At 57.8% G+C, this 24,495-nt stretch overlaps 1 protein-coding gene across 2 annotated transcripts in view; it reads right to left on the reverse strand.

Moving 5' to 3' along the window:
• The window catches only part of ADISSP (adipose secreted signaling protein), a 28,805-nt gene extending 8,331 nt beyond the window's left edge, over positions 1 to 20,474 (reverse strand). Inside the window, exons 1-4 of one of the 2 annotated variants that reach the window (XM_074196015.1) lie at positions 20,307 to 20,474; positions 10,552 to 10,662; positions 6,103 to 6,254; positions 26 to 164 (exon numbers count right to left, since the gene is read on the reverse strand). In XM_074196015.1, coding sequence (XP_074052116.1) covers positions 26 to 164; positions 6,103 to 6,254; positions 10,552 to 10,570 — 310 coding nt within the window. In that variant the 5' untranslated portion in view covers positions 10,571 to 10,662; positions 20,307 to 20,474. Of the gene's footprint in view, positions 1 to 25; positions 165 to 6,102; positions 6,255 to 10,551; positions 10,663 to 20,267 lie in introns of both variants that reach the window. The other variant, XM_074196011.1, reaches the window with a different exon arrangement.
• Positions 20,475 to 24,495: the final 4,021 nt, after the last annotated feature.

Here is a 24,495-nt window from a genome sequence, read left to right on the forward strand (position 1 = left end):
CACCCCAGACCCCGGGGGAACTCACCTTCAGACACAGGGGTCACACCCAGGACCTTCAGGTAGAGGCTGGGGCTCGGGAGGGCACACACGGTGCGGCCCAGTCTGGGCTCCGGAGGAAGCGTGAACGTGATCTCATACTTGTGCATGATCTTCAAGAAACCGATCTGTGGGGGAGGAGTGGGGGGGCTGAGCAGAGAGGAAAGACGGCGGCGCGGCCGGGGGCCTTCAGCTCTTGTCACTCACTGTGCCCCCTCCCTGGGGCTCCAGGCATGCAGGAGCGGGGACACACAGACACACACCACACATTCACACACACAACACACAGATACACACTCACATGCCACACACACACAGACACACACACAGCTCCAAGCTGCTTTTCATCTCAACAACTAATGATAACGCTGTGCCTGAGAGTGAGATGGGAAGAGGAGGGGGAAGAGGAGGGGGAAGAGGAGGAGGAGGAGGAGAGGGGAGAAGGACAGGGAAAGATAATGAGAGGAGGGAAAGTGGGAGGAGGGGGCTGGGGGGGAAGCCCACTGAGCACCCCCAAGGGGCAGCCCCCTCCCCATGCTGGCTCCTGTCCTAAGCAGACCAGGTGGAGAAAGGAAGCTGGGCCTCCCCTTCCCAGGACCCCAGGGAGCCTCCCTTCCACCCCCTTCCCCACAGACTGGCCAGCCTGGGCTGACCTCTCTGCAGCATGGCTGGAGCCTGTCCTCTCCCAAGCTATCCATGGTCTCACAGTGGCCCAGGCCCAACAAGGCCTCTCTGGCCTCTCTCCCTCCCCTTTCTGGCCTCCTTCGCACCTTGCCCATCACCCTTGCAGCTTCCCATCCTGCCCCTTGCCCCTAAGACTGCCCAGGACCCTCCGCCCTTCTCTAGCCACTCATCCCAAAGATTCAATGAGCTCGACATGTCCTCCCGCCGCTGCCCTCCAGAGAGGCTGAGAGGCCTGGGTTGGTCACGTCACACAACGATGCCACCGGCCTTCTCATCCTAATGGCCTCCCAATTCACCTCCTTGGATTCAGTTTGAAAGAAAAAGTAGAAAGTTGAGTTTCCCTGTTTTAAGAGGGATTCAAGGGGCAGCCAGGTAGACAGAGCCCTGGCCCTGGAGTCAGAAGGACCTGAGTTCACATCCAGGCTCAGACTCCTGACACTTGCTTAGCTGTGTGACCTTGGATAAGTCAGTTAACCCCATTGCCTTGCAAAAAAAAAAAAGAAAAAGAAAAAGAAAGAAAAGAAAGGTTCAATTGTGCTCTGTCCTGCCAAGTGGGTCACACCTGGCTCCAGAATCCTCAGGGCCTCCGGGTCTCCTCCAGGGCCATACCCCAATCCTCCAGCCTAGGATGTAGTGACCACAAGAAGATCCCCACCAACTGCACCCCATTCATGAGCCTCTGATAGGACCCCCCCCCCCCGAGCCCAAGGTCATTGGGAATCCTCTGGCCAAACCCAGACTCCTCCTACTGATGGTGCAGGTAAGAGGGGAGAACTTGGCCACTCGCTCCCCCTGCCAGCTCCTCCCTGATACCTTGCACCTGGACCTTGGCCTCCTTATCTAGTAAATAGGGGATGGTCCCTCCCAGGACTGGGGGGGGGGGGCGTCTCCCGCAGAAGCCTCAAGTCGCACTATCCTATGGGGCCCAGGCCCATCTCCCTGCTTCCTTTGGGTCTCAAAGACAAAGACCAGGGAGCTCCGTCAGGACCTACTCAAGGATCTAAGCCACACCCAGCTGGCTGCCGGGGGGGACAATGAGCTAAGCTCAGAGTCTGGGAGCCCGATGCCCGATGGTTAGACCAAATGTGACCGAGTCCATTGGTCATAGCCCCAGCTCAACAGACCAGGCTCAGCCCCTGAGAGTTGGCCCGAGGACACAGCAGCTCAGATCCACTCCTGGGGGTCTCGACCAACCAGAGGAAAACAGAGGGAACCCAAGAGCGGATCCCACGATTCCCCAAGGAGCCCAGACTGTACTCTGCCCCCTCCCTCCCCTTGCTCCTCCTCCCTCTCTCTCCTCCTTCTGGGGGCCCTTTGCACTTTGAAGGGGGGGGTCCCCATGTGGACCCCATCCATTGGGGGTTCTGTTTTTAAGAAGACACAACTTTGTTTCCACCTTTGGCCCAGTTAATAATATCAGAGACCATCTAGTGAGAAGACCTTGGAACCCAACTGTGAACAGCCAGAATGTGCAGAGCCGGGCACAGCCTGGAGTGTCCGGCTGGGAGGGGGTCCAGGTCACGGACTGTCCATGCCGGGAGGGTCTTAAGGCCCCAGAATGGTGGGCTAAGAGGCCACAGACACAAAGCTTTGGAGCTGGGAGCAGCTCAGGGACCCCAGAATGGGCTGAAGGCGGGACCACAATAGGCCTCAGTGTTTCCCTGTTATGGAAACTGAGACCTCAAGAGAACGGTCACACCCCAAAGTCAGGGGTCAGACTCTGGAGGTCTTTCCATTCTTCTCTTTTCTGTTGATGAGGCGTCACCCGGCTAGTACATGTCTGAGGTCAGATTTAAACTCAGACACCCCAACTCCAGACCAGCTCTATCCCTGATACCACCTTAGTTGTCCCTAAACTTATACCAGAAAAGCCCCCAAGGGACCACCTCATTTCACATTGCCATCCCTGAACGGACCTGCCGCATCCCCACCAGAGAGAGGCATGCAATGGGGGCTGGCAATCAGGATCCTGATGATGGTGATAACAAGGATGGCCTTGGAAGCAGCTGCTACTTAGGACCCTCCCCCCATTTTATAGATGAGGAAACTGAGGCTTCAAGAAGCAATGAGAATGACAGTCAGTGGGTCCTGGGGGCTGACGCCAGGTCAGCCTTCCGCCTTCACTCCAGACTCCATCCCAAGGGCAGCGGCCACGGCTGGCCACTCTGTCGCCCTGGCCCAGAAGTCCTAAGTGAGGGAAGCAGCTGCCCAGTGAGGACAGATGAGAAGTGCCCAAGGCCACTGTCCCTCACAAGCTCCTCCCCTGCCCTGGGGGGCTGGGGGGCCTGGGAGGGGGGACAGGAGGAAAGGAACCCAGAAGCCTAGGCTCTCAGGAACCAAGCCAACCACCGGTAATTAGAGGAGCTAAAATGGGAGCTGCTAATTCCCCCCATCACAGGCCTGCCTGTCCAGCCAAAGAAAGGGGAGGCAGCTGGGGGAGGGGCTGCTGGGGGGGTATTAAAGGCCTCCCCGCAGGTCTGGAGCAGCCACTGAGGTCTGGAGCAACGTGGTGAGATCCCTTGGAACCAGAAGCATTCTGGATGAGCTTCCAGAGGAGGGACCCCAGGGCCATCAAGGCTCTAAACCTGGGGCTCAGCCTCCCTTCACAAGGCTCCCCAAAGCCTCACACAGAGTCCCAGTCAGGTTCCCTCCACTCGGACTGAAAGGCAAACAGTCCCAGTCAGGGCCTAGAGCAGGGAGAGGCTAAATTTGAACTCAGGTCCCTCTGACATGGGGTTAAACATTACCACCATCCCAGGCTATCCCAGAGAAACAGCTTTACCGGATTACTGGCCCAAGGCAATTGGCAGGGGGGGGAGGGGGGGTAAGGTCAGCTCTATCTCTTGAATCAAGAACAGTCTCGGACCACCCACAACGGCCTGGGAGCAGCACTGTCCAATGTCCAAATATGGCTCAGGTCCTTCCATGGGGTTCCCTGGGGAGACCGGGATGGTCACCTCCTTGGATTCAGTTTGAAAGAAAAAGTAGAAAGTTGAGTTTCTCTGTTTTAAGAGGAATTCAAGGGGCAGCCAGGTGGACAGAGCCCTGGCCCTGGAGTCAGAAGGACCTGAGTTCAGATCCAGCCTCAGACTCCTGACACTTGCTTAGCTGTGTGACCTTGGATAAGTCAGTTAACCCCATTGCCTTGCAAAGAAAAAGAAAAAGAAAAAGAAAGAAAAGAAAGGTTCAATTTCATACTTTCTCCTTGGCGGGGGGGGGGGGGGGGGGGATTTTCAGAAAGACCCCAAGGCCATCCTGAGCCCTGGGAGATGACTGAGGTACAAACGCCAAGGTGGGGTTGAAAAAGCCTAAAGCTGTGTCGGGGGACAGGGAAGGGGAGCTCCCCAAAAGGAAGACTGGGGAGAGGGAGGATCCTGACTCGGCTTCCCTGACCTCAGAGATCCTCGGACACCAGCCCCAAGAGGAAGTCCAGGCGGGGCCTGGCCACCTCCCAGGGCCGGCCAGAGCCTTAGAGGGGATGGGCCCCAGGAGGACAACAGCCTTGTCCCAGTGTCTAGAGAAGCAGTCTGACTTTGTGTACATACGTGTATACACTCACTCACTCTCTCTCTCTCTTTCTCTCTCTCTCTCATTGCTCTCTGGCTCCTGCCAGGTCCCACCCACCCTCCTGGCATCCTGGACATCCCACCTTCCTCCCTGAGAGTTCTTCATAGAATTGGCTCCAAGGCCTCCTGCCAGCTCCCTCTCTTGGGGTAATGATATCCAGGGGGTGGAGGACACAGAAGCCCCAACCCTAGCCCAGTACAGGCTGACCAGTCAGTCATTGTGCCCAGCCCAGGTCCTTTCTGGCCCAACCCCTCTGGGCTCAGGGAACCAAACCCCAGCCACCCGGCTCTGCCGCTTCCCCTTTCTGTGCCTCAGTTTCTCAATGACTGCCCAGGCCTCCCTCTGGCTCTCTGTGACCTGTGCCAGGGGACTGATGCCCAGCCCTTGCCCCAACTCCAGGCCAGCCGACCCTTCCCCCCATGCCCGTCCTGCCCCTCTTTTCCACACTCCACAGGTAACCCAAGAGGTTGAGGCTGTGTCAGGGGAAGGGGAGGGGGTCCAGTCCCAGTCATGCTCCCACTGGCTGGCCCACCCCGCTGCTCCCAGGACCTCAGTTTCCTGATCTGTTAAATGGAAGCGGACATTTTCACACTTTCGCTCATAAAAGGGTCATGAGGGAAGGTTAGCAAAGCTGTCTGGGAGACAGAAGAGTGAACTCCCTTCAATGGGTCTCTTCCACCCCACCACCCTGCTGTCGGTTTTCTGGGCCCACCACCCCAATCAGAGTGCCCCTTTCACCCCAGAGTGCCCCTTTCACATCCACAGACTCCACCCAGGCACCCAGCATTCCCTTGGGCAGCTGCCAGCCACTCAGGGCCTAGGGTCATCAGAGACAAGCTGTTGGGGAGGGGAGATGGCAGGGAGGAAGAAAACATTTGAAATTCAAAATCTTATAAAAAATGTATATTGAAAACTGTCTTGACAGGTCATTAAAAAAAGATACCACTTTCCAAAAAAAAAAAAAAAGAGTGGACTGGGAGAATATGTATATAAATTAGATTGTCTAAAAAAAAGGAAAGAATTTTCCAAATTTGTTCTATGTTTTATCATTTCCCCCCCTCATCTTTTTTCTGTTTTGTTCTGATCTTCTTTCACAATATGATTAATGTGAAAATAATTTTAACATCGTTAAACATGTATAACCATTAGACTGGTCTCTATCGGGGGAGGAGGGAGAAAAATATGAAATTTAAAACCTTACACACAAAAAAAGATTGTTGAAAACTATCTTTGCATGTAGTTAGAAAATTTAATTAATTACTTAATTTTAGAAAGAAAAAAACAAGCCATCGTGGGCTGCTCCCTTTGACTCAGATTCTGAAGCTGTTGGAGTCTAAGGGACCTCAACGTTACCACATCTGTTCTAATGCCCATGTTTTACAGCCGGGAAAACTCAAGCCTTGAGGGGAAAGTTCCAGAACAGGGACAGGAACTCAAGAATGGCGTACACTTTGACCATCCTCTGCTGCACTTTACATGCTCTCTCATTAGAACTGAGGGAGGAGTCCCATAGTTACCCCCACTGAGCAAAGAAACTGGGGCTCAGAGAGGCCCAACTCTGGCATTACAGGGTCCCAGGGCCTCACCCAGAGGCTATCCAGGCTGACCCTCCTCTCAGGGAATGAATCTGGACGGACAAGGGACTTGCTCAAGGTCACCCAGGTGCTAAGAAAGAATGAAGGTGGAATTCAAGCCCAAGACCTTGAGCTCCACCATCCTCTACCACCAGCTCTTGACTCCCAGTCACTCAGAGGTACAATTCGAACCCAGGTCTTGCTGACTCCCAGCCCAGCAGGCAAAAGAAGAGTCTCCTACCTTGACAAGGAAGTTGCCGTCAGCCTCCTGAGAAACCATGACGACCGAATCATGCAGCTTCTCATCAAAATGGACATGGCTGTGGGAGCTCTCCACCGAGTGGCTGGAGGTTGCCTCGCTGAAGCGGATGCTGCCCACTTTGGCTTTGCTTCCTACAAAGGGAGGGAGGGAGGGGCACAGAGGGCAGATGACAGACCCACAGGTGTGGGCTCTACCAGGAGACAGAATGGACCCCACCAGTCACACCCCTGGGGGGGGGGCGAGGCTCGAAGGTCAGATGTGAAGGTTAGGAGGAGGCTAAGGATGGGGAATGGCTGGGACACCAGGGACCCAGGGTGGCTTCTATCCATGGTGGGATTCAAATAAATTAATTACCGGTTCTCTGTCCTAATAACTGTTTTAAGTATACCTAAAGGTAGTTTAACATTTCATAAATTTAATACTCAGATAAGAACAATAAAGGAGGACCACACAGCTGGGGGACCATGCAGCCATGGGGGACCATGCAGCCACAGGGTCCACAGGCAGAACTAAGACTTATCCAACCTATTCTAACTCTTTTCTCTTCTAGTTCCATGGCTTCAAAACCAGCGACAAGAGAATCTTGACATCTGTATTTCCATTGGTTCCTAGTGTCCCAGCTTCCTATTGGTTTCACCGTCCAGGGAACACCAGCACACTCATAATGTCTCAGGGGAATTTGGGGCATAACCCAAATTGGTACTTTTTATTTTACGTGTTTGTTTATTGAAGTAACAAAAACAAGGGAACTGGATGTAGTATTTCATCAAGGGTCTAATGAGTTTGAAGAAATGAATAAACTAACATTACAAGCAACGTTCCTTCAACTTTTTTTTCACCTATGGACAGAATGCACATTAGTACCCGGTCTTAGGAAATGCCTCTACGCAGATGAATGTTCAAAAAGAGCAAGATACGGGATGGCTAGGTGGCACAGTGGATAGAGCACCGGCCCTGGAGTCAGGAGTCCCTGAGTTCAAAGCCGGCCTGTGTCTCTAATAATGACCTAGCTGTGTGGCCTTGGGCAAGCCACTCAACCCCATTGCCTTGCAAAAAACCTAAAAAAAAAATACACATCCATTTGTGATTTCCACCCTGGGCGGTGGCCCAGGCACCCACCTTGGACAGAACCCTGACCAAAGGGCCATTTTAACATTAAAGAGGTGTTGGTTCTGCTGCACAGGAGAGCTAGTTGAGTCCCACCACTGTGCCTATCCAAGGGCCATCTAGGGTCAAGACTGGGGGATGGAGAAGGCCAGAAGGGTGGGGTGGGGTGGGGTGGGGTTAGAAACTAGGTCAGTTGTGAACAAAGAGGGTATCAGAAAGTGCCTCCCCCTCCCCTCCCTGGCCTCCCCCCCCCCACTCTTTAGTGAAAACCCCTTTTGTCTTCTTAAACCACAACTCAACATCAGGGAGAGGCCTCCCAAGACTGTCTCAAGAGCTCCTGGGGCCCTCTGACCAGTAAATTCTGGGGACTTACAGAGGGGGAACTGCGCTGCTTCATTGGGGGAGGGAGCAAGGGGAAGAGAGGAGAAAGGTGGGAGAGGGGCAGGGGGAGGGGGAGGCTAAGACAAAGGTGCCCCGAGTGGGAGCTGCCAAGGGGACAAAGTAAAGGCAACAATGCGATGCTGTGGGGGTAGAAGATATCCACCTTGATCCACAAAGCCATGCCATTGCAGGGACCCCCCCCAATCACATCCCTGACCCAGGTCCCAGAATCAGAGTCCTGGAGTTTCAGAGTTGAAGGGTCTCGGCCCCTGGGCTGGGTCTGGCCTCGGCCTCCTACACAGAGCAGACGAGGGAGGACCAAGGATGGAGGGGGAGAACCCCAGTCTGGAGACGACCCCTCTGCACCGTTCCACAGCACTCCAGCCAGGTCTGGACAGCTCTCGTTCTTCGGATGCTTCTCCTGACATCCTCCCCATCAGCCCCTTGGGCCGGTGGAAAGGCCTCCCCTGCCTCACCAGACAGACATACACTCCTGAGACCCGGGGGACCACAGCCTTATCCTTCAGGGCCTCCCTGGTCACTGACCAAGGCTAGCGGCCTCAAGACAAACTCCTCTGCCCAGCTCTCAAAGTTTCGGCCCCCTCCCAGTGCTCCACTCTTCACAGGTCTGGCCCCAGTCTCCAGTTGAAGCCCATCCACCGGGCCATCCTCAGCTTCCTCACCAGCCTCCACAGAGGTTACCCCCCCCCCCCCGCCCTCAGAACATGAGCCCTAGAGAATGGAGATGCTTCGGCCTCGCTTGATACGGCAGGCTCAGCAGTCTTGTAAACAGTGGGGGGATTAAGAAATGCTGAGGACTGAAGGCAATACTCCGGGTCAGATCTAAGGAGGGCAGAAGGCAGTGGGGACGGCGACCTCCTCGCCCTTGACCTGGCTCTCCTCCGGCTGCCATTGCCCTCCAGGAGCCCCCCAGGTCATCTTCAGACAGACCAACGCACCTCTGCTACTGAATTTCTGCTTCATCAGCGTGGCCAGAGCTTTGGGTGGTCAAGCTCATGCATCTGAACATGGCAGGCCCTTGTGACAGCCAACCCCTCCCCCCCAAGTCCTGGGTCCTCAACACACCACCAAAGCCTGTCCATCCACCTCTCGGCGTGGTCCAAACAGCCCAGGGCCGAGAGGGCTGCCCCCAGGTGAGGACTGGGGAACAAATCACTCACAAGCACCCACTGTTTCCGACCCACCTGCTCTCCACCCGGGCCAAGGCTCTCCAACTTTGCCAAGGTTGACAAATGCATTTTTAGGAAAGCATAACCTCTACCACATTCCTCTGAAGAGCTATGTTAGAAACCCTGCCAACAAAACCAGAGGTTAAGGCTGGCCTGGCGTGGCCCTCTGGCAGGAGGCATTGCCACCTTTCTTAGATGGTCACTGGCATTCTACTTAATAATATAATCCCTTCCACAAGCTGCCAGGAATTGCTGCCCGCACTCGCGACCCAACCCTGGCATCTTCTCCCTCCTTCCTCTCTCCGGCCCTGAGTTGCTGCTCCCAGTCTTCCGTCTGCCTGCCTGAGGACGAGGCTGTCTGGGCTGGAATTCCTCAAGGACAGTCCGCTCCCGCTCTCCCCACCCCCAACTTGTCCTGGGCATCATGCCCAAGGAGACATCAAGTTCTGCCCTCTCTCATCCAAAGGTCATTCTCCTTGGCTTCAGCGGTGCTTGATTTTGCCTTGCCTCCGAAGAACCCCAAGCCTCTCACCCTTCCCCATCCTCTTCATTCCTGCCATGCTCCTCCTCATCCCGTCCTTGCTCCAGCTTAGGCAGGGAGTGGCTGAGAGTACAGCGGGCACAGTGCCAGCTCACCAGTCCAGTGGGGACTCAGAACCTTCCACCATCGGCTTCCCCAACCCAGGGTTGCCAGACTCTGCCTTGGCTCTGGGGTCTCTCCTGCTGTTTCCCTCATCCCTCCACCTGCCCTCTAGAATGGGTCTTGGGGGGGTGGGGGGACACCCCTCTGGAGGGTAGGCCTGCTGTGGGCTGTCCTGGGTCCATCTGAAGCCACTTCCTCAGGGTGCCACCCTCATGGTCCAGCCACCCTGGACCTACGGCTCAGCGCTGGGGTCACAGGGACCCAGCCACACCCTGACTCCTGTCCCTGCTGGCCCCAAACCTCATCTTGTCTGAGGGTCCAAGCCCGGGGCCTACTCGTTCCTGGGAGATGGGGGACTCCACCCTGGTCTTTCTGGGACCCTGACTCCGAGGCTCTGCCCAAGGACAGGTCAGCCTCAAGCTTGTCCGAGGTCTTGGATGAGTTGGGCAGAGCTGGGCCAGACCACTTCCTCCTACATGGCCCTCTTGGCAGTTCCTTCCCAACAGCCTCATCTGGGGGAAGATTTGAACTCGGTTCTTCCTGACTTCAAGGCCAGCTTTCTGGAAGTTATTGGTCATGCTGTCAAAAGCAAAGGGTCTCAAGAGGATGGATGGACGGATGGAGGGATGGGTGACAGCCATCTCCCATCAGGTCAGAACACACCAGTGTCCAGGTCTGGGCCCCATCAGTTTCCTACACTGCACCCCATTTTCTTCTCAGATGGTGGGACACATCCTCTGTTTAACCCTCACTGCCAAGAGGAGGGAGGCAGGGCTGGCAAGCAGGACAGTCTCTGCCCACTGACCAGCTGTCAACAAGGAACAGAGCCTGCCCTCATGGGAGTTACATATGATTTCAAGTCACAGACTAATAGGGGGCCTGGAGGGACTATGAAGCTCCACCCTCAAATTTGACAGGGAAGGCCACGTTGACCCTGCCCACAGTCATGGGGTGGTGGGAGGGAGAACTGGGGTTCACCCAGGGCCAGGCCCTGTGTCGCACTGCCCCTTCTGGAGGCAGACCCACAAATTCAGGAGACAGGCCAGGGCCACTGCCCTGCAGTAGAGGCCGAAGGGGGCTCCAGCCCCCCCCACGCCCCTAACTCACCTTTATTGGCTGTCGCCATGGAGCCCCCACGTGGCCCGTCGGCTGAAAAGGCAAAGCTTCCGATGGCACCTCAGCAGTGGCCCATGCTCCAAGGGGACCCACAGCACGAACCTGCCAGAGAGGAGACGAAGGAAGGGTCAGGACTTCTCCGGGTCGGTGGCTGATCCAGAGCCTGTACCAGGCAACAGGCTGAGGGCCAGCCACACCTTCAAGGAGCTGGCTGGGGGTCTTGAGACGGGGCTGGCATGGGGCAGGGGAAGCCAGGGGGTTAGAGAGGGACAAGGAAAGTGGGAGTGAAAGAATGAGGGAAGAAGCATTTCTTAGGACCTGGGTCAGCCACCAGGCACCACCCCCCCAAACCTCAGGCAGGGCTTTAAAGTTACTCCAATGATCCAGACACCCTGACCTCTCTCCTGAGCAGCAGTCACACCTCACCAAAGGACTGGCGCACAACCGGACCCCTCAGACCCAACAGGGGCTAGCTCCGACCTCATTCAACCTTCCCTCTCCTAGCTGAGGACACCCCCAGTCACCTGGGCTCCTGTCTCCCTCTCGTCCACCCATCTGCCCTCCTCTGACATGGCCACCGCTCTCAGCCAGGCCCTGCTACGGGGTCTCAAGTCAGCCTCCTGTCTCCCCCAACTCCAATTCAGCTCTGGAGGACAGTGGACATTCCCAACCCATCCCACCCCTCTTCCTAAGCTCCAATGCTCCCTGAGACCCCCTGTTGAACTTCAGATGCCCTCCCCCACCAGTACCCCCATACACTCCCACCCCCCCCAGGCTCTGAAAGGCTGCCTCTCCTCCACCTCCTGGCCTTTCCCAGCCTTCCGCGTGGCCTCCAGTTCCACCCCAGGTGGGGGCAGGGTCCCGGCCTATCTCTATATCTGGGGCCAGGGACAGCAGCAGTTCTCTGCGGGCTCATTCAGTGGTCCCAGCCCGGGGCTCTCCTGCAGCCCTTGGGTCCCTCCCTGAGGGTCTCAGTTCCCCCAGCAAACGAGAACTCTGTGGGAACCGAGCCGCATCAGCCTCCCAGACTGACCACACAATCCTGCAGGCTGGCTGTCTGGGGTCCCCAGGGGCCCGCAGGACGGCAGAACCAGATGGGGCCCTAAGGAAACATTTCCTCCATCTTAGGGAGGAGGATCAACTAGACTCAGAAAACGACCAACATGGCAGGCCTGCAGCTGCTGAGAAAGGGCAAGTCTGCAAGGGCTGCCGCTCTTGGGCGACTGCGGGGCAGAGAGAATGAATCAGGGGTCCCCTTCCCCTCAGAGCAACCCTCCCCACCTGGGCTGCGGGACACTGAAGGGCCCTGTGGGAGGGAGGGAAGGAGGGCAACGACCCCCCAACTCCTGTCCAACCTCACTGCAGTGAGGGGTTGGGGGCCTCCTCCATGGCCCTGTTTAAATCTAGGTGGGTGATCTGAGCAGGTCACCTGGCCTCTGCTGCCTCACTTTCCTCATCAGTAAAATGAGGATCCCAGTGGTGCCAACCTCCCGGGTGGCTGTGAGGATCCGATGAAATTGTGTTTGGAAAGCCCTTGGCACCAGGACCACAGGACAGGCACTGATGCCCGTTCTATTCCTTCCCCACATTACAGATTTGGAAAACTCAGGTTTAGAAGTTAAGTGACTAGCCCACACCCACACAACTGGTGCCCAGGCATGATTCGAATCTCTTCCTTGACCATTCTCAACATGCCCTCTGTGCCTCCACAGGGCAACCTTCCTTGGGACTGCTATGTTCAGAATGGGGTTAACCCCACAGATGCTCCTCTCTTCTGGACACTTTCATACACCAAAAACGGATTGAGAGCTAGAAGGGACCGTGGAAGCTTTTTACAGAGGAAACTGAGGCCCAGAGATACCTAAGTCAGAGGGAGGACTTGAACCCAGAGCCAGTGTTCCTTCCTTGCTTCCCAGGCCAGCCCCCCCCCCCAAAAAAAAGGGTCTCCCATAGTCACTCCTGGCTGAGCAAAGCAAGACTCCCAGAGTGGAGGTCCTCGTCTCAACCCAGGCTCCTGCAAGGCTGGGCATCCTCTATTTTTTTCAAACAAGGGGAGACAGGGTAGAGAAAGCTGCCTGCTGTGGGCTGGATGAAATGGGGTCACGGAATCGGGCAGCCCTCGCCTGGGGAGCCAGCCGCTGCAGAGATCCTGGGGGTGATCCCGGAGGGCAGCAGCCCATACCCGAGGCATGCCAGACATCCACCTGCTTTGCCCGTCTCCAGAGACACCCACACGTCCCGGGGAGCTGGCTCCACGCGCCGATGACTTCACAGGTCACTGACCCAGAGCCCCCACGCCCACCCAGAGAGACCCCCGGCGGCCCCTGCAGGGCTGCTGACATTTGATGGGGCCAGCGGGGTGAAACCACCAGGGGCTCTGCCACCCAAGGGAGGAGGAGACTCAGCCTGCACCCCCGTGCCCAACAGTTTTCCACTCAACTGATTTCTCAGTTAGTCTCTCCATTTTAGAATAGCCCAGAGAGGTCATGGTTCACCCAAGGTATCCCAGCAAGGCCGGGGGAGCTGGGGTATACAGCCTGGCAGACAGGAAGCCCCCTACTTTTCTGTATATTAGATGGGGGAAGGGGGAATAGTACCAGTCACTTCAGGAGAAGGCATGTGGCGGGGGAGGGGAAGGAGTGACTCTCCCCTCTCCGGAACCCCAGCCCCCATTCTGGGACACGGAGTTTGCAGAAACAAGAAGTCTGTTCTTTTGTCCTCGAGCTCACGCAGCAGCAGCAGCCTGTGGAGGGGGCCTGCCGGGCCACTGTCTAAAATGGGTCAGGGGGAGGGGAGGGGAGGGGCGCCCCTACTGAGGTGGCCCACTCAGGGGTCTGGAATTTTTCAAAGTGCTCTACTGCACATCATGGGAGCCTCACCCTGAAAGGCTGGGACTAGATGGATGACCCCATTTTACAGAAGAGGAAACTGAGGCCCCAGCCTGCAAAGAGAGGAAGAACCCTTCAAGCAGTCCCATCCTGTGCCCCGGCAGGTCCCCTCATCCTGGTCCCCTCTGCCCACAAGGGCCGTGCCCACTCCCCGTCCTTCCTGGCCTGGTCTACCAGTGGAGGAGGAGGTGGGGGAGAAGAACAAGTTCAGAAAAGAAGCCTGGGTGTTGGGGGCATGCACGGTATCACCCCCATCATCCAGATGGGAAAACAAAAACTAATATGTTGGGGGGCGATGGAGGGTTGAAGCACAAGTGAGATTAATTTGGGGGGGGAACTTGCTCCACCATCCTGGGTGGCTGCTTCCTTCCATCCTCCACCTTCCCCCAGTCACCCCTCTATGCCCCTTGGGCCTCTGAGCCACCGGCCACCCCTCCACCTTCCCTTTCTAATTGCCCCCTTCTATCTAGATATAGGGATATCCACTTGATCCCAAAGCACTTAAAATTTGAGCCAGCCTCCCAGAAATTCTGAGGAGCAGTGAAGGATCCCCCCTAGACTGGAGGACCTTGTTCCCCAAGGAAAGGGGTGACCCCTGAGGATGAGGGTTGGCCTGCTGCTAACTGGCCACCCACACTTCTAGGGGGCCCAGTTGCCTCCCTGACTAAAGGCAACCCAGGATAGCAGGGTTGGCTTCATTTTCAAGTACATGGTTGGAGCTTAATAGACCTTGGTCAGACAGCCCCATCCCCATAGCCCTCAGAAGTTGGCAGAAGGCAAAGGGAATCGTCCAGCCCCCTGGCTCATTCACTGGGGTCTGGAGGCCCAGGGGGGTTACCAGGGTTAGAACCTACCAGAAGGCTGGCTGCTTGGGCCCCCCAAATGGAGAGGGCTCACGGCCTTGCTGAGAGAATTCAGAGCCCAAGCAAGGATCCTGCTGTGAACCAAGGGCCCGGCTGCCCTGGATCTGGGGAGTGTGGGGCTTCTACCCCCCAAAGTGCCCCCCCATAAGGAAGGATCAAGGGATCAGGTCCAAGAATCCTGAGGGCTGAGTTTTGGAAGCCTTAATTTTCATATCAATCAATGGGGCTGGTTTCCTGGGGGATCCCCTAGACTGGGAGAGCCCCAGAATACACAGAAAGGGGGCATGCCTGGGCTGGAGGCTGGTCCCACTCTGACTGGTCAGCTCCAAGGATCCTCCAATCCAGCCCTCCCTCTAGGGACCACATCTAGGGATAATTCAATGCCTGGAGCAGATTCCAAGGATTTGGGGCTTTGCCTCCTGGAGACTCTTCTCTCAGCTGTAAAATTGGGGAGGGGGAGGCTTGCATGAACAGATGCAGAGGAAAGGGAACAGGAGGCCGGCACTGTCCACATGAATGGCCACATGGGGTGATGACCCGGAGATCAAAGACAATTCCGTGGGACATGGGACATCCATGCCCAGACAAGGAACTCTTAGAGTCTGAACTCAGACCAAAGTTTACATTTTCAATTTTGAAAATTTGCTTTATGTTTTTCTTCTCTTCTCATGGTTTTTCTCCCCTTTGGTGATTCTGCTTTTCAATATGATTAATATGGAAATATGTTTAGCACGGTCATACATATAGAACATCAGATTACTGAGTATCCAAGGGAGGAGGGAGAAATATCGGGAAAATTATCATAAGGCTTAGAAAGAGAAGGATCTTGGGAAATAACGATAGCGATGAAGATGAAGATGATGATGATGATGATGATGATGATGGTGATGGTGATGGTGATGGTGATGGTGATGGTGATGGTGATGGTGATGGTGATGGTGATGGTGATGATAGCAGCATTTGTAGAGGGTCTTAAATATATGATAAATTACCTCACATGAGCCTGGTTTGGACCCATAGCCCAGGCCCTCGTTGGGCCAGAAATTCAAAACCTTGCAAGAAACAATGAAAATTTTTTAAAAATTAAAAATAGGGGGGGCGGCTAGGTGGCATAGTGGATAAAGCACCGGCCCTGGAGTCAGGAGTACCTGAGTTCAAACCTGGTCTCAGCAACTTAATAATTACCCAGCTGTGTGGCCTTGGGCAAGCCACTTAAACCCATTGCCTTGAAAAATCTAAAAAAATTAAAATTAAAAATAAAAATGGGAGGAAGCTGTCAATCTCCCCATTTTACAAGAAACCAAGAAATACAGAAATATTAAGACTTGTCAAAGACAGGATTTGAGCCCAGGCCTCTGCCGAGTGCAGAACACTCTGGCTTGTCATTTACAGAGCAGGACCATGCCCAGGGAGGGATCGGGGGCTGGCTCCTGTCTCTGTACCCCAAGCCTCCCCCCCTGCCCCCCATCAGCAATAGAAGCTTCCTCTAGGCATTGACCATCTCTCCTCTGGCACCTCCAGTTCAGCTGCCCCTTCTTTCATTCCCTCCTCCTGTGCTGCCAGCCTCGGTTTCCTCATCTGTAAAATGGCCACGCGCGCCTCTCCTGCCCACCCACAAGCTCCTGCTCAGCTCAAACAAAACAAAGCGTCTAAGGGGCTTTGCAAACCCCAACGTCCTACATAAATGTCAGCTATTTTTAATATCTAATTTATTTTTGATTCCATCTTCTCCAGGCAAAGCCAGGCTGTGGCGGTGGGGGCCCAGGAGAGCCGGGCCTGCTGGGCACATTTCTGCCAGGATGCCACCTCCTGAAGTGGCTTGTTCTGGGGAGTTTTGTCCACACCTGCCTGGGCCTGCCTTGCCACTGGCGAGCTCTGGGGTGCTGAGTCCCATGCAGGTTCACCCACCAAGCCTCTACTCCAGGTCTCGACAGCCTTGGCCAGGAGGCCCAGACCTGGTGCCATCCTGCTCCCTGAAGGCAGGCACCCATGCTTAATACTTGAGCAGTCAATGAGGGGGCCTGCCTGGACTGGGGGGCAGAAGCGCCGCAGACTGCCCTTTGGCCTCTCCTGTCTCCAAGCTGGCCTGGGCCGAGGGGCCAGCCCAGGATCACAGGAAATAACTCGTGGCGTATTCAAGGACCTCTACAAATGCTGCTGTCTTTATCATCATCATCACAACCATTATTTCCCAAGATCCGTTCTACCTCTAAGACTTACAGTCCTCAGATGGTTCAAGCCAGGGTGGGGTCTAGGGGTCTCAGTTTCCTTATCTGTAAAGTGAGGAGGTTGGGCCAGATGACCCCCCCCCACCAGTTCCAAATCTGACCTCAACAGTGGCCAGATGGGGAAGGGGGGACCCTTCCAACAGCCCTGTGGGCAGACATGCGGCCGGGCAGTCCCTGGAGATGGCGCTCCCCCACCCCCACCCGTCTTTTTTTGAACTCCTGCTGATGAGGAACTGTTCACACGACTTCCGGCTGTGAATGGGCACCCGGTGGGAACCTCCTCTGCAGGCCACACATCTGTGGTGGGATGGGAAGGGTGGGCTGACTCAGTGATTTAGTAAAAGACCCCCCCACCTCCTCCCAGAAGGCTCTGCACCCAACCCCCAGGTGGAACCCCGCTGGGCCCTAAGCCCCAGTAAAGGACTTTGGCCCTTGGGGGAGCCCCAGGGGTCTCTGATAGGACTCCTGGAAGGACACAGAAGGATTTTAACTGGGGATTTCTACAGGGACTTGGGGGGGATGGGGCAAGGGGGAGGGCAGGCCAGGATGGAGCAGAGTTGGGGAGAGCTGAGTCCCCAGCTGGCAGAGTGCTATTAGAACCACTGGGGCCGGTTTCTAAGGGCTCCAAGATCCTGCCCAAGCAGCCTCTGCATGTTTGTTTATCTTTACTCTGTATATATTTATACAGAGGACCAGTTGCCCCCCAGTTCCCACACACTGAGCATACAGCAGGCCCTCAATAAGTGCTGGTGAGGATCCAAGATCTGGAGCCAGGCAGGCTCCTCCCTTGTTTTACAGAGGGTCTGGGAGGGCTTTACTCAAGGTGATGGGGGGTCTTGACGGCAGAGGCCCAGCCACCCCCCCACCCAGTTACAAGCCTGGTCTGAAGTTAGTGGGTAGTCACTGCCTCAAGAAGTCGCCCATCCTCCCCCCCAGGGTCCCTTAGGGCTGTGGTCTAGAATCCTCCCAGAGGTATGACCATACCTTGGGAAGCAGAGCTCAAGGCTACCCCCCCCTTCCCCTCTGGCTTTCAGTGGGGGGGGGGGGTCTAGACAGGGGGAGAGAAGCCCCTCTGTGCCTCTGAAACATGGGGACTCCAACACCCCCAGACCTTGCAAAGCCTAGCTGCTTCATCTGTGCTTGTGAGAGCCTGGGAGGCCGGGCTGTTGTGGTGGAACACTCCTGGGGGGCCTCGAACTGGCAGATTCCAGGGGACCCCAAGGGATGCTAGGGAGCTTGATTCAACTCTCCCTAAACTCCCTGCCCTGGGGGTACCCGGGCTCTCTGGGGCCAGCTCTCTTCCCTATTGCTTCATTTTCCCAGAGACTCGGCCTTTAGTCACCCAGCACCAGGCTGGCACCTCCACTGGGGAGGCAGCTGCAGGGGCAGCCTGGCCAGGGCAGGCCCACTGGCTCCCCCCACCGGCCTGGCTGGACCCTGGACCAGCTCTCCAAGCTGCCCCCCAGACCAGGCAGCCCCTGCCCCATACTCCCTGAATGGAGTCAAGCGAGGCAGCCTGAGGCCGGCTTCCCCTGGGGCTGGGGGCACAGGGGAGGACAGGACCGGAGCTGGCTTCCAGAGTGGCGGCAGCCTAGCTCCCCACAAGGGGCTGTGAGCTCTCCATCTGACAATACATATCTACCAGGACCAGCAAGTCCGGCCTTGGGAGGCGGGCGCTTCCTCACCGGGTATCTGACAGTCCCTAAGATGTTCCCAGGCAAACTTGGCACTGGCACCTCCCGCCAGGGCAGGCTCCCTCCCCCTTCTCCTCCTGCCCCAGCCCCTGACCTGCACCTGGCTCCTGACTCAGGGGTCGACAACATGACTGTCTGCCTCTGCTTCATCACAGGAGTGGGGCTACAGGTGGCTCGGCAGACCCAGGCCGGTCTGGCGCGGTGACCTTGGCAACTCACCTAGCTGCATGGGTTGGGGGCAAGGTCCCTCCCATTCTATGCTTCTGGTCCTGGGGTAAAGGGACCCCAGCGATGCCCAAAGTGAGCTCTAAGTCCCTCCCACCCCCTCCCCAGCTCCCAGGCCCTGGGGGAGGGGTTGTTTGGGGTTTGGGGGGGGCAGGTAAAGAAGAACAAAACAATAGGCCTCTCCCATGCCTGAGCTGCTCCCACACACCCCCCCTTCTCCCCTCTGCTCCAAGGCTGGGAACCAGGGAGGCCCCCAGAGCCCATCTGACCACCCCAGCCTTCCTCTGACAGAGGAGGCCACCCCGCCCGGAGGGCCACGGTCCTGCCCCACAGTCACACAGGATTCTAACCCAGGACAGCCGGGGGACGCCCGAAGGCCCATCATATGGACCTCATGGGGAGGGCGGGGGAGCCCCACCCCAGCAGAGAAGAGGGCTCCCTCCTGCCTCCCCCCAGCAGCCCAGGAGAGCCCCCCAGTGCAACTGTGGGGAGGGGCTCAGAGGAACGCCGGTGATGCCCCCGCGGCCCTTGCTCCCACGGCGGGGCTCTGCGGCCGCTGGAGGGGCAGATCTGCGGGGCCGGGGCCCCTTCCCTTTCCTCCACAGCCTGGGGGGAGGAGAGGAGGGGAGCCAACAGGTGGGGAGGGGGCAGGGCGGGTCACAGGGGCACCCCAGGGTGACGCAGGCTGTGGGCCCCGAGCTCCCCGGCGGGGGAGGGGCCGCCCGGCTGCGGGGGGCTGCGGGGGGCTGCGGCCCGGCCGCGGAGTCACGGGCACCTCCCCAGCCCCCCCAGGCGGAGTGTGCAGCCCCCTCCCCCCTCCGGCTCCGGAGACCAGAAGGGCTGGGGTACGGGGCCACGCCCCGAGGAGACGGGCCTGGGCCGGGGCCTGGCTGAGCCCACGGCGCCCCCTCCTGAGGGAGGCTGCGGCCGAGGCCCCCCAACTTCTGTCTTGTCCTGGGGGCTCCGGGGCTTGTTCTCCCCCCGATTCTGGAGGGGGGGAGGGGAGCCCAACAGACCCTGCCCGGGAGGGTTTGGGGGGGGTGACCCTGGGGGAGGGGAGGGGGAGGGGAGAGAGCAAAGGAGCGAGGGAAAGGGGAGGGGGCCGAGGGGAGCGGGGCGGGGGCAGAGGTGGGGGGGAGATGGGGGCGATTCAGCGGGGAAAAGCAAAGGGAGGAGGGAGAGGAGCAGGGGGAAGGGGGGCGCCGGAGCAGGTGCGGCGGGCCGGGGTGCGGCGGGGCCGGGGGCGGCGGGGGGCGGCGGGGGCCGGGGGGCGGCGGGGCCGGGGGCGGCGGGCCGGGGGGCGGCGGGGCCGGGGGTCGGCGGGGCCGGGGGGCGGCGGGGCCGGGGGGCGCCGGAGCCGGGGGCGGCGGGGCCGGGGGGGTGGCGGGGCCGGGGGCGGCGGGCCGGGGGGCGCCGGAGCAGGTGCGGCGGGCCGGGGGGGGCGGCGGGGCCGGGGGGCGGCGGGCTGGGGGGCGGCGGGGCCGGGGGCGGCGGGCCGGGGGCGGCGGGGCCGGGGGCGGCGGGCCGGGGGGCGGCGGGGCCGGGGGCGGCGGGCCGGGGGCGCCGGAGCCGGGGGCGGCGGGCCGGGGGGGTGGCGGGGCCGGGGGCGGCGGGCCGGGGGGCGCCGGAGCAGGGGCGGCGGGCCGGGGGCGGCGGGCCGGGGGGCGGCGGGGCCGGGGGCGGCGGGCCGGGGGGGTGGCGGGGCCGGGGGCGGCGGGGCCGGGGGCGGCGGGGCCGGGGGGCGCCGGAGCAGGTGCGGCGGGCCGGGGGCGGCGGAGCCGGGGGGAGGCGGGCCGGGCCTGTGCTCACCTGTCCACACTCTCCGTGCCGGGCCGGACCGGTTCTCACCTGTCCACACTCTCCGTGCCGGGCCGGGCCGGACCGGTTCTCCCCTGTCCGCACTCTCCGGGCCGGGCCGGGCCGGGCCTGCGCTCCCCTGTCCGCACTCTCCGGGCCGGGCCGGGCCTGCGCTCCCCTGTCCGCACTCTCCGGGCCGGGCCGGGCCTGCGCTCCCCTGTCCGCCGGGCCGGGCCGGGCCTGCGCACTCTCCGGGCCGGGCCGGGCCTGCGCTCCGCACTCTCCGGGGGCCGGGCCGGGCCTGCGCTCCCCTGTCCGCACTCTCCGGGCCGGGCCGGGCCGGGCCTGCGCTCCCCTGTCCGCACTCTCCGGGCCGGGCCGGGCCGGGCCTGCGCTCCCCTGTCCGCACTCTCCGGGCCGGGCCGGGCCGGGCTCGGGCGGCTCCGCAGCAGTTGGCGCGGCTCTGGCCGCTCCGCGGAGGCTCCGCACGAGGCTGCGCCCCCGGCCCCAGCGGCCGCAGAACCTTCGCGGCCGCTCCGCACGCCCACCCCCGGGCACGCCCCCGCGGCCTCCCATTGGCCCGGGCGCGGAGGCGGGGCCTCGGCCGGGGCCTCTGGGCCACTGGCGGAGGGGGGCGGGGCCCGGGGTCGGGGGCCAATAGGCGGCGCCCGGGCGAGGACAGAAGGCGAGGCGCCTCCATTGACGGGCGGGGCTTGGGCGGCTCGGGCCGCGTCACGTGGGAGCCCGGGGGGCCGTGGGCCCGGCGGGTCCGGCTGCGGCGAGGTGACAGCTGGGGCTCCCCGAGGCCCGGCGCGCGCTCCGCGGGGCAGCGCGGGCTGACGGCAGCCCCGGCCTCCGGACCCGCCGCCCTGCCTCGGTCTCCCCCGGCCCCCGGCGCGGGCCCGGCTGCGGGAGCTGTCCGGCCCTGCCGCCTCCCGCCCCGCCCCACCGGCCGCCCCCTCCCGGGGAGCGCGGACCCGGCCTGGCCCCGGCCCGGGGTGGCCCTCGACCGCGCGGTGCAGACGGGGAAACTGAGGCCGGCCGAGGAGCCGAAGTCACCCACCGCCCCGCCGGGCTAGTGAGATAAAGAGCTCCCAAAGGGGCGCCGCGAGGGGAATCTGGGGGGCCGCGCATCGTGGGGTCCCAAGAGCGAAGGCAGGCAGTGCCAAGGCCAAGGCCGCATGACACTGGTCGAAGGATGTTGTAGAGAAGGCGCTGGGCCGGATGAACTGAAATCCCAACCCGGGGGTTAATGGAACTACTGGGGCGTTCAGGAGGCTCCCGAGGCTTGGCCTTCATTTTCGGAGAAGCGCGTGCTGTCAGGGAGGTGGTGCTGTGCCAAGCCCCCAGCCTCACTTTCTCCTCCAGAGCCATCTGGGACCAGTGGCCGGATAGGGATCAGGACGGCTGGACGGGAGACAGTCCGGGTGAAGTGACTTGCCCAAGGTCACACAGCTAGTGTCTGTCCTTTGCGGTCAATCTGAATATTTACTTCCCTTCCACAGGACAGCCCTTCAAAGGCTGGAAAACACCCAACTTTGTTGTTTTCACTACAGATCAGGACTTAGAGGCAGGAAAACCCAAGTTCAAATCCTTCTTCAGACACTGAGTGGGCAAGTCAGTAATCCCTCCCTGTCTCAGTGTTTTCATTTGTAAAATGATGATGATGATGGTGGTTGTCCTTTCTCTGGAAGACCATGATATGGAGATAATGCCATGACAAGCATATGAATTGGCTTTGAGTGAGGGGGAGTTTGTGCTAAGGCACCAACCTCCCCTTCTCCTTCAGAGTCATCTGGATCCATGGCCAACCCTGGATGGGAAGTAATCCAGGTTAAATGACTTGCCCAAGGTCACCCAGCTAGTAAGGCCAGATTCAAACTCCCATACTCCTAACTACAAAGCCACCTAGCTGCCTGTATAAAATGGAATACTGGGGGCAGTTAGGTGGCACAGCAGATAGAGTACCTGCCCTGGAGTCAGGAGGGTCTGAGTTCAAATCCCACCTCAAACACTTAATAATGACCTAGCTGTGTGACCTTGGGCAAGTCACTTACCCCACTGCCTTGCAAAAAATTAAAAAACTAATTGGAATACCAGTAATTAGATAGATGAAGCACTTTAAAATTGGAAACAGTCCATGAATGCTAACAACTGCTATTAATTTCCCTATTCCATCTTTTCAGGGAAGTCTTACAGTACAGAGGGAGTAATGGAGTAGACCTGTCTGTCATCCAACGGTCAGCCTAACCAACTTCATCAACCCATCAACAAGTTTTTATTTATTCATCGCCAGGTTGGCCTGAGGGCAATGAATTTTTTTGACTACCACAAAAAAGGGGTTTGGGGTCAATTTCTAGAGAAAGTGAATCCAGACTGGCCCCTTCCATAGGAACATATCCAGGGGAGGGCAAAGGAGGGGGGCAAGACACCAGACACTACCTCAAAAGCTAATTAGTTAAAGGAACAGGGTGTTTTTGTCCTGGAGAAGGGAAGGTTGAAGGGAGGGATCTGATGGCTGTTCAAGCCTTTATCTGAAGGGGAATGTTAAAACCCTACAAGAGCAGAACTAGAAACAATGGGGAGAAATGGATGAGCTGAAAATTCAGGCTGGATAGAATCAATTATGAACTCTATCAGTCAACAAATATTCGATAAGTGACAAACCTAATGCTAAACCTAGGGGACTGACAGAAGTGATATAATCCCTGCTCTCAAGATGCTTGCCACTTATACTAAGAAAAAGAGGGGGGGAAGACTCTCTAACAATTATTTATATAAACAAAATTCAAAGCCTCCAAAGAGAAAGTATTAACACCCTCCCTTGAGGTTTTCAGATCAAATTGGGAAGTCCACACCTCACTTAGAGACCTCTGCTGTCTTTTTCTACAGATTCTGTGGTTCTGAAGCTAGAGGTTAACCTCAGGCTTTCCATGAAATGGGTCTCAAACTTCTATTTCATGGGATCATGAATCTAGAGTCGAGAGGTCATAGAATCCTAGTATTTTCATTGAGAGTTGGAAGAGATCTGGTCCCATTTCTCAGTGAAGTGGCTTGCCCAGACAAGGACTGGAGGCAGGTCTGGTCATATCTTGGACTCTTTCTATTGCACTGGATGTTTATTTTAAACTGTTAAATCCCTATTCCTTCTAAATATTTTGCTTTTCTTTGCTCTGAGATGCTAACAAGATGATGCAGATGAGTCCAATCAAGGGAGGCAGGGGTAAAATATAATGTGCCTTGGAGGGGAGGAGGTGGAGGTGAGGTGTGTGTCTTTGGGAGAGGCCTCCTGCTCCCCAAGCTGAGACCAGATGCCTTAGGAAGCTGGAAAATGTTGCTCCCCAAGCCCCCAGGGTGTGCTTTACATGATCAGTAAAAGGTAAACAGCAACACTGTGATTCTGCTGTGGTTACTGACTCTCAAATCACAAATCAATATTGTTGAGTATCTGTCCAGGCCCCAGGCATCAGACTTTCCTTGGCCAGAAACTTTATCCCCCACCCCCCATCCACAACCCAGTCTTTACCCATCTATGCCTCCATATCTCTGCCTATCCACTGGAGAAAGGACACAAGGTCCCATCACTCCATTTTTAAATAATTTAGTAACAAATAGTGAGTGTTAAGTAAAGTGGAGACCTCTCTCCACCACTAACAGCAATGAATGCCAGACCCCTCCTTTCTGATCTGAGTTCTGATTCTGAACACTTCCAGAAATCCCACCTTCTTTAGGAAGCCTTCCTGGATAGACCGTCCAGGCTAAACCACCAGATAACCCAAGGTCTAATGGACAAAGTTCAGAATGAAGACCCTAACCAGCTATAGGACCCTCCTCCAAGCAATGCACTCAGTGCTATGTGCCTCAGTTTCCTCATCTGTAAAAAGAGAGGGTGGACTCTGGCCTCTGGTTGCTTCCATAACTATCTATGCTTCTATGGTTCCCCTAACTGCTACCATCTCCTATACCCCACACTCAAAATTACCATGTAGATTTTGTATATATTCACTTATCAGGGTATATCTAATCTTCCCTCTTAGATTGTGAGCTCCGTGAAGGCAGGCACTGTTTCACTTTTATCCCCTCCCCTTCGCCCCACTCCCCCATCCTGCCCCCCTCCATTCCCATGGACGGGACCCAGCCCCACTATAATAACATCAGTTAATGTTATCCAGTGTCACTTAAATTCCATAGATGATCCTGCCAAAAAGACTCTTCGGGAAATCTGGGGAACTTGGGTTAG

The sequence above is a fragment of the Macrotis lagotis genome, chromosome 1 (assembly GCF_037893015.1).
Source record: "Macrotis lagotis isolate mMagLag1 chromosome 1, bilby.v1.9.chrom.fasta, whole genome shotgun sequence".
Lineage (NCBI taxonomy): Eukaryota > Metazoa > Chordata > Mammalia > Peramelemorphia > Peramelidae > Macrotis > Macrotis lagotis.